The sequence below is a fragment of the Bufo gargarizans genome, chromosome 8 (assembly GCF_014858855.1).
Source record: "Bufo gargarizans isolate SCDJY-AF-19 chromosome 8, ASM1485885v1, whole genome shotgun sequence".
In the NCBI taxonomy this organism is placed as follows: Eukaryota; Metazoa; Chordata; class Amphibia; order Anura; family Bufonidae; genus Bufo; species Bufo gargarizans.
The window spans coordinates 23,860,090-23,870,023 of record NC_058087.1 but is presented as its reverse complement, the minus strand read 5'-3'; the positions used below and the strand labels follow the sequence as shown (position 1 = coordinate 23,870,023).

The 9,934-nt window shown below is 37.3% G+C and overlaps 1 protein-coding gene across 1 annotated transcript; it reads left to right on the top strand.

Moving 5' to 3' along the window:
- Positions 1 to 248: 248 nt before the first annotated feature.
- Positions 249 to 9,731, top strand: LOC122945805 (G protein-activated inward rectifier potassium channel 1-like). The gene has a single exon (XM_044305023.1). The coding sequence runs from the start codon at positions 249 to 251 to the stop codon at positions 825 to 827; it is 579 nt and encodes a 192-aa protein (XP_044160958.1). The 3' UTR covers positions 828 to 9,731.
- Positions 9,732 to 9,934: the final 203 nt, after the last annotated feature.

Genomic DNA, 9,934 nt, shown 5'->3' with positions numbered 1-9,934 from the left:
TCTATATATTAGCCAACTCTGGGCAGAAGATGCTCCAGTGATAATGATTATTGGCAAGGTCAACTTTCAATGTTGAACTGAAAATGTTCTTTCAGTTTTCCCGCCTCTTAGCCTCCTAGGGTATGAACATTGTATCCCTATTATAATATGGAATGTTTCTCAAAAAAGGACACATTTTACTATGGTATGTCAGGATAATACTTTGTTAATATTTTCTTATTTAACGTGTGTTTCCTCTCCTTCTAGGAATGACCTGTCAAGCACGGACATCCTACACAGAGGATGAAGTTCTGTGGGGCCACCGTTTTTATCCTGTAATATCGCTAGAAGAAGGGTTTTTTAAAGTAGACTACTCACAGTTCCATGCAACATTTGAAGTTCCTACTGCACCTTATAGTGTTAAAGAACAGGAGGAAATGCTTCTCCTATCTTCACCAATTATAGCACCAGCAGTAGGCAACAACAAAGAAAAAAACTGTTCTGTAGACACTTTGAATAGTCTGGATGACATTAGCACAAAAATACCTGCGAAGCTCCAGAAAATGACTGGCAGAGAAGACCTGCCCAGAAAATTGCTCAGAATGAGTTCCACCACTTCTGAAAAAGCTTACAGCATGGGTGACTTGCCAATGAAACTTCAGCGAATAAGTTCGGTTCCGGGAAACTCCGAAGAGAAACTGGTCATTAAGACAACAAAGATGATTTCAGATCCGATGAGTCAATCAGTAGCAGATTTACCGCCAAAGCTTCAAAGATTGTCTGGTGGTAGGATGGATGGAAATCTGCCACCAAAGTTACGGAAAATGAATTCCGATCGATTTACATAACAAAAACATTTTAGGCATTAATTATAAAATGGGTTAGAAAATTAAACCATGAAATATATAAGGAACCATACCGATGTAGCTCGCGAGGAGATACAAAAGGCAGTCTTTCCCATGAAGGAAAGCCTATACTTGGTGGCAGTTTTAATGGAAGTCTGGACTGTATTGTATATATAATGCTTTGATAAGCGACCTAATATGTTTTTACGGTCTTTCTAGAACTGAAGTAATACTAATTGGCATGTAGTATCACATCACGCATGCAATAATAGTGTGCATATTTTGCATATAGTTTTATGGCATGACTCTTACTTTATATTGTATAATCTAAAAAAAAAAGGAAAAAAGGGGCATTATTCTCCCCCGCTATTTTTTAAGACTAGTAATTCTATTATAAGAAAGGTCAACTATAAGGGCAAAGTTTTTATTTCAGATAATCTATTATTTGGATACAGATTGTAAATATATGTCTATTCAAGTATGTTTCCAATCATGTTTTAGGTCTCAAAACAGAAATTCTAATTATAATATTGCTGGTTAATGTTTATTGTATGTATCTGCCATCCTCATATATACCTGAATTGATGTTAAAGTGTTATATCTATCTCAGACATTGATGGCATCATTGTCAGGTGGCTGTGGGTCCCACTTCTAGGACCCGCTTCTATCTCCAGAATGGGGCCCTTGAAGTGAAAGAAAACACACAACACATGCACGACATGCTTTCTATTTGCTGCTATTGAATTCTGCAAAAAAGCTGAGCCAGCACGCTTGGTTATTTTAAGAAGTCCCAAAGTGGTAAACGGAGAGTGCACCGCCCATGCATGGACAACTTTCTATTTACAGGTATGGGACTGCCAGAAATATCCGTGCCAGCATTAGGCTATTTTTGAAACTCCCATAGCAGAGAATGCAGGGTGGCCACGCTTGAGCAGTGTGGTCTTCTTCACTCCGGGGACCCATTTTGGAGATAGGAGCTGGTCCCAGAGGTGTCATCAATCTGGCATTGTTGGTCTATCCTAGTTTGAGATGTGAATAACTCTATGCAGAAGGCAGTATAAATTAGTGACAGACTCTGGTTACAACCCAGGGTCACTGTTTTTTGGACAGTGGTTTTCTTAAAATCACTGTTGAGCAGTGTGTTCTGGAAGTTGGGTTTCTTAGGAGTCATTGTGTTCATTAGCTACTGGCTAACACTCCCCAAAGCCACTGATTGAAATACTTCTCCCTATACACAGTATACCAATCATCCTCAATTGGGAGAGGGAGGTGCAGCTCATGAACATTTGGACTCCAGTGCTTAGGTCCTACTGGGACTTCTCACTGGCCAAAAATTACTAACTGACTCTACATTGTAATCAGATTCTCTGTGACCTGCTTATTCTGCCTTCAGATAGGGCAGCATGTAACTAGTGACAGATTCCCTTTCAGGTCTTATTACCATGGCAGGGATGTATGTACGTGGAGCTGTTGGCATGCCATGAACCACAGTATGGTTTCTTTCTATGATATTTTTGCTTAGAAGCATTGCTTCAATGGAAGAATGGCTCTGAAATCTGGAATCTGATGGAGCATGCCTCAATTTGTTTCCGGTCAGATTCCTAAGGAAGTCTATGGGCTCCTCATTATGGTGCCGTACAACTAAGTTGTTGAGTCTTAATATAGTCATGTACAGGATGCCTAACACTAAAAAGCACAATGGGTCAAAGACCACACATAATTACTACATATAAAAAGGGCAGTTATATCAGAAAAGATGTTGATGCTAAAAACATTTTCAATTGTTGCAAAAATGTTTTTTTTAATCAATTTAATATCTGATTTAATTTAAATTCATATTGTCCATGTCAACTGGTGCACATTGTTTGTTCTAGAAAAATGTTCATTATTTTCTTCTTTTTTTTTTAGTTAGCAACTTAAGCTTAGACGGACAAAATCTGATTAATTAGAATTTCTGTTTTAATGATGTCCTCTGGTCTTTTCATTTCTCCTGGACTGATTACACATTTTACATGTTTAAATTCATTTCCCCCCTAAAAAAAAGTAAAAATATTTAATACTTAAAAAGTGATCTCTTATTATGACATGAATTTTTCATAACTGTCTGATTTGATAAGTTATAGCTATGATGTTTTAGCTCAATTTTTAGCATTTTTTTTCCAGTTTGTATTCAAATGTTATATAGCTACACAGTATGTAAAAATATAGTACTCTATATATTTTAGCTCTGCCCTTAAAATACATTGGGCTGTAAAAAGCCATAACAAAATTTTATAAACTATTACATTTTAATGTTATTTTTTTGCCTTTCCTTAAAAGAATAGATACAGTATCAATCTCCCCGTGGGGATTTTTCACATTTTAATTCGGTTTTCCGCTATAATGTATGACGTCAGTGTGATTCTTCAAAAACAAGCTTAAATATGGATGCTCTGAATATTGCTAATCTTAGGTATAAATTATTATATCTATTCGGACATTACTATATTATGCAGTTTTATATACTTAGATACTATTGTGCGCTTTTGTACTGTAAAATTTAAAACAGAAACCTTGCATAATTGCAAAATGACAATGATACATTTATAAAAAATATATATATTCATTTTTGGTCAATAGAATGCAAAAATTGCAAAAAAAATTATAAAAATAAAAAAATTATAAAATAGTTTGAATTCACACTAATATACCATACACAAAAAAATGTATTTAAAAACTGCACCACATGTAAACTTAGATTTTTTTTTACACCTTAAGTAGTGTTTTTTTTTTCTCTCATAGCATGTTAAGCATTCGCAGGTATTTAAGAGTGCTAGGACAGCGTATTGCTCAAGTTCATGGGTAGAATGGACTTTCCTTATTCACATCCCCCAGTATTCTTCAACCTGTTGCTCTCTAGCTGTATCAGATCTATAATTTCCAGCTTATGGCTATCAGACCATGCTGGGAGTTGTAGTTTTTTCAACAGCTGGAGGGCTAAAAATAGTTTGAAAAATGTAAAATCTTCTTTGAGCTAGATTTTACAGTAGACATACTGTATAGGTATAATATATATAAGAGTTTACTCTGTAAATTGTCTTAAAGATCTTTAGCTACAGTATGTATTCACCATATATATCCAGAGCTGAAATAACAATTGAAGAGGATCCTGAATGAACCTCTTCTGGTCTGGTGTCTGTTCAAACCATTCTGGAAACCATTGTTCTTACAGTAGTCTGATTTTAAAAATAATAATGATAATACATTTCATAGAAGCACCAAAATCAACAATGTAAAATCTACATGTCAAACATGCGGATTTCATTGAGGATTTGCTTGTACTGTAGACTGACTTGATGTTTGAATTCACTCTTAAAGGGGTTGTGCCACCATTAAATGTTACTTTGATCATTTTAGCATGAAAAACTAATATTTTTTGTAATTTATTTCATTTTCAAGAAATGCTCCATTTGTGAGATATTCTGTTGACGTTGTTATAATGGTGCCCCCTGGTGTTCAATCTGTATATGTCCACCTACTGAGGTGGCTGCACATGCTTAGTTCCATCCTTCAACTGCTGCCAGATCCACTGTAAGAAGCTGTGACAGTTACCTAAAATAGCTGTCAGATGAATGCTTGGTTGGCCAAAAATTCTTCCTTCTCACCCTCCCAGACACAGGTACACCTAACTCAGTCAAGCACACATGTGTTCTCAATAGGAAGAGGGTAAGAAGCCGCTACCAGTCAATTCTGTGGTGGCTCATGTCACTAGAGAACAAAGGATCAAGCATGTTGAAATCCAAAATGCCCAACCCTTATAAGTCCTGTTCAGGGAGGTTCTCATGCAACATCCATGAAATAGACAGATAAAGTGTATAGAGCTATAATACAAACATCTGAATAAGTTCTCCCTGCTATCATAGGTAACACAAAGTGTTTGCAAAGTAACTCAAATGTAAAAGTAAACCGTGAAGACAGTAACTCTAACCCTACAGGCTATGGCTAAAATTATGCCATATTAGTTTTTTTATAAAAAAAAAAAAAAAGGTTACTTAGCAGAACTAAAAGTAATCATGACACATATGTCACAGTCATTGAAAAGGTTGATTAGCATTTTCTTGCCATTGTTTATTTAAAGCGTACCTAACCATTTGACAGACTTTGCAATAATCAATAGCAAAGTGTGCGTACATGACAAATGACATTATTTCTGGCCATTATATTACTTGCATCTGACATTTTTTGCGGTTTTCCCCTGTGCATGCTGAATATCTAGTTTGCAGTTCTCAGACATAAGGGGTGGAGGCTAGTTGCCATCCACTGCACACAGAAAGCAGAGGAGAATCTGCTTCCTAACCATCTCTTATGCAGTCAGAATCAGCTCCATAATCAGGGAGGATATTACAGAGGGGTACTGAGCTGTATGGTTGTGACTAAAGCAATTAGGAAGCTTATATCTCAGCCCACGCAGCTTCAGCAGTCTGCTTGTCTTTGTGTACTTCTGCTCATCCCTCCCCTCCCCTCTCCATAGACTTGTATCGACATGTGTAATATGATCCTCCTGCAGAGCTACTCCCATATAGAATGGGATTAAGGAATTTTCCAAAGTGAAAAGTAGGGAGGGGGGGCGTGGTTGAAATAAACAGCTGATAACAGGAGAACTAGACATTTCTTACTGATAAGACATATTACAAAGTTTCTTGTGGTCGCTTGTACTATTGATTTATGTAAAGTTGTATGAAACGTTAGTAACCACTTAACACTTTAAGAGTGAATATGAGATTTGCTACACGTGTATGTTTCACAGGACGCAATAACTACATTATGTAATTTACAGTGAAATCTGTCAAAATAACTATCTTAAGGCTCCCTCTTTCCTCTCCTGACCAATTTTCTAAGCTAATTTATGGTCAAGATTTAAGGTTGAAACTTGATTGATAATTAATCAGCTTAGAAGATCATCCAAAAGAGGAGACAGAGGAGAGGGAGAAACAGTCAGTCTTGACAGCTTTATCACAGAAAGCATTTTGCACCCGCTATGTACTGTGAAACATAAAAGCTGCAGAATCCAATATGAAGCAAAATGTTTAAGAAAAATTCTTCTGTATTACCAAAATGTTTAGTTTTGTTTTTTTTTGCCCAAAATACATGCAAATCAATTGTAGCTCTCCAGTGTAATGAAAGACTAAGGAAAAAAAGAAGCAATGGATATTTACTAATACGAGGACAACTCTTGAGTTAGGGTATATTTTCGATCAAACATTGTTCAGGATTTGAGTTTCAATTATTTATCATATCTTCTTTAGAGCAGAACAGAGGAAATTCATTGATGCTACCATAAGGGAATGAGATCTATGAATCTTTAGTCAAAGTGATCTCGGGAACTCAGGAACACAGAGATATATGTATATCTAAAAGCTTATTTATTCATGTTGTGTATACCGATACTCACAGATACGCATCTAATTATTTTACTATGTAGTTTTTATCACATAGGCACTGGGTGCAATTTATTTTATATATATTTTTGTGTTTTTCTTTTTTTTTACAGCGTGCTTGTTTTTGTTAAAAGGGATTTTTCAGCCCCTGAAAAAGTTATACTATGTTTATGGATGGAAATAACAAATGTTTGCACTTACCTTTTGAATCTCCAACTGCTCCAATGTTAATGGCTTCCTCAATCCCTGAAAACCTTTCCTAAGGCTACTTTCACATTTGCGTTTTTTTGCTGGATCCGTCATGGATCAGCAAAAAAGCTTTGGTTAGGATAATCCGTTATGAATAGATCCGGGTGTATTATCTCTAAAAAGACTAATCCGGCACTAAAATCATTGTAAGTCAACAGGTGCCGGATCCGTTTTCTTTTGTGTCCAAGAAAACAGATCCGGCACTATTGACTTACATTGTGTTTCATGCTGGATCTTTCTTAGTCTGTATCCCATGGCGCACTCAAAAACGCTGCTTTTAGCACTTTTATGTGCGTCATGGGAATGCAATGAAACGGAATGGAATGCATTCTGGAGCACTCTGTTCTGTTCAGTTGCGTCTCCTTTGACAATGAATGGGGAAAAAACTGAAGCGTTTTCCTCCAGTTTTGAGATCCTATGACAGATCTCAAAATGTAAAAGGAAACGCAGATGTTAAAGTAGCCTAACTCTGCTGACTTGATAATGTCTGTCCTTCACGGCAGCAATTCCTTGGCTACAGTGTTAGTTTGTTGACTACAATGTATTAGTGGCAAACTTTACCACCACTCAACCCAAGCTAATATTTTGGGCCCCAGAGATTAGGGGTCCTTCTGCTAGGCATAAGCAGTTGTTAAAAAAACTAATCTCAAGGTGCGTACATACCACCTGTGTAGCCAGTTCAGCTGCATAGTGGCTCAGCGGTTGAGCTGTAGAACAGTAGCAAAAGTGCGCATGCTGCGCTGCTAAGCAGAGAGTGGGGCACAGCAGTGTGATGGGGTGGGGTAGAGTGGTGCAATGGGGCAAAGCTTAGCAGGGTGATGGGGTAGAGCTTAGCATGACAGTGGAACCGAATATGACAAATCCTCTCCTGATTGTAGTCACTTCTATGGCAAGCAAATGAAGAAGATCATCATTGTAGAGAACGGCTGACATGGGAGTGGTAGTAGATTTGAAAGGCAAATGCAACTTTTTTATTATTATAACCAAAATATTTTAAAAAATGTAGGAGGCTGAAAAAACCTCTTTTTATTACAGATTAATCTATATTGAGGCTCTTTATGCTAATGTTATGTCAAATTTAAAGGAACACTCCAAGCAAAGCTGGTTCTGTGTTATGCCTAGTGCAGGGCCTAAGGGGCATTTCTTGAAATCTTTGTCCCTCCGTGCCCTGGACTAGGTACAATGTATAAGTGTTAACCTTTAGGGTGCTCCTTTTGAACACTATAACATTAGTAAAATAGTACTGTATTCTCTTTCCAGGAAAACACTTACCTACAAAGGAGTTATGGTCATTTGAAATATATTTTAACATATAAGATGGTCCTCTAAACTCATGGTCACAAACCTACTATGTCTGTTCATGTTGGACAGGGTAAGAAGTTACTTGTTCATGCTTTAGTGTTTCGATGATATTTCTTGCATTTAGAACCACCCGTTGATCATCTACAAGGTTAGAACACAATATAAAACGTATACTTGAAAAATGTACACCCAATAAATTATCTGTATTCAGAATCTTGCCGTGTTTTTTTTTTTTTTTATGGTTGGTTGACTCTTAATTGAAAGGGACTGTCGATCTACAGTGAAGAATTTCTTCTACTGGTTCACCTGCAGTCAATCTAACGCTATGGTCTCTAATATGTACTGTAGCCTTTAAGCTGTTGCAAAACTACAACTCTTATTCTGCTTTGACTACCTGCAAAAATGCTTGCTGGAAGCTGTAGTTCCCCCATAGGTTGGAGAGTGTTGTTCTAGACCCCTGACATATAGATTTATACAGTATGAGCTAAGCTGATTATAAAGAGGTTAGTAATTTTTTTGTTACAGTTACATGCAATTCCAAAAATATTCAGATCCAGGGGCCTGTTTGAAAAATGTACAATATGCTTTATGACACACCGTAACATTTTTACAACACAGCTTGGTCTTTGTCCAAGACTTCTATATTAATAAAAGATTCCTGAACAATTTGTAAGAGATTAGAGAAAAAGGTTTTGGTTTTTTTTTGTCCAGAAATACTGACACTCTTGTCCATGGGCCATGTTTAACATTGTCATATTGCATCTCAGCTACATTTAGTTGAATGGGGATCACCTGCAATACCAGATATGACCCATCGTGCTGGTTCTGGAAAAATGATTATTTTTTCCCTCTAGTTTCAGATAAACCTTCAAAGAGGTTCTCCAAGATTATTATACTGATAGGACTAAATAGAAGCAGGGTGACAGTGACCCATTTTATTCTGGAGGGAGCTTTGTAGTTCTGGCCCCTATTCCCGGCCTTGGAGCTACTGAAGAACAGATAATCACAGGAGGGGCCAGAGGGGGGGCCCAAATATGGATGGCTTATCCTAACCACAGGCCATCAATAAAAAGATCTCAGAGAACCCCTTTAACTTTACACTACTGGGGCCACTAGAAGGCTTGCTCCATGCATTTGTGAGGCTTAAAGGTGAAGTTAATCTGCAAACATTTTACATAATGGCTTAAACGTTGATTAATGGAATAAAATTAGCTTATTATTTATTTGACCAAACTAGTGCAACAATATCAACCAATTATATTCTAGATCTCATTTTTCATATGTTGCTTACCAACAGTAGAGGAAGCTATCTTGGTGCCCCAGGAAGGGGTTTCAAAAATTGACCCCCTCATCCCTAAAATTTGGAATGAATTAAATTACCTCCTGTCACCACCCTTCTCCTATCATTCCCTAGTGTTCTAACCATTGTTATCCAATTCTATCCCTTCCACACATAAGCAGTGCAAACCAGTTGGCCATCCTGGCACATATTTGTACAAGGTCTTCATTTGGATCCATGCTTTTATTATATCTTTCAGTTCGTCCCACTACCTCTCTTGGAACCCCTGGTGACTGCCTCCCTGCAGCCCTGCCCCTGAATAACTATTACCAGCTTTCTACTCTTAATTTGACAAGTACAACTAAAAAATAATAATATTCTTTTGATTGCAATTGTGGTCTTCAGTTTGGCTGCAAATAAATACAATTTCCCTATGTACCTTTAGCCAAAAAAGACATGACCGGCTAATTGTGAAAATCATATACTCAGAAATAAAAACCTTTAAGAAAACACTTCCTGCAGGCAGACACTCCCTTTGCCAATTTGTCAATGATCTGGTTTAAATTTTTATTTTAAGGACTTAAAGGGGTTCCACGAGAGTTTTATACTGATGAAATATCCTCTGGATAGGTCATCAGTATTTGATTGGTGGGGGTCTGACATTTAGGACCATGGCCGATCAGCTGTTTGAGAAGGCAGCGGTGTTCACAGTGGTGCCGCTGATGATAGGCCATCAGTATAAAACTCCCAGAAAACCCCTTTAATTGGCATCAGTCAGCAAACTTGTATGTATGAAACTGGCTGACCTGTTGCATGTGCGCTTGGTAGCTGAAGGCATCAGTGTTGGCCCCATGTTCATATGT

Bases quoted from the DNA above. Each gene is read 5' to 3' on its own strand.
- LOC122945805 (XM_044305023.1), top strand. From the start codon at position 249: ATGACCTGTCAAGCACGGACATCCTACACAGAGGATGAAGTTCTGTGG.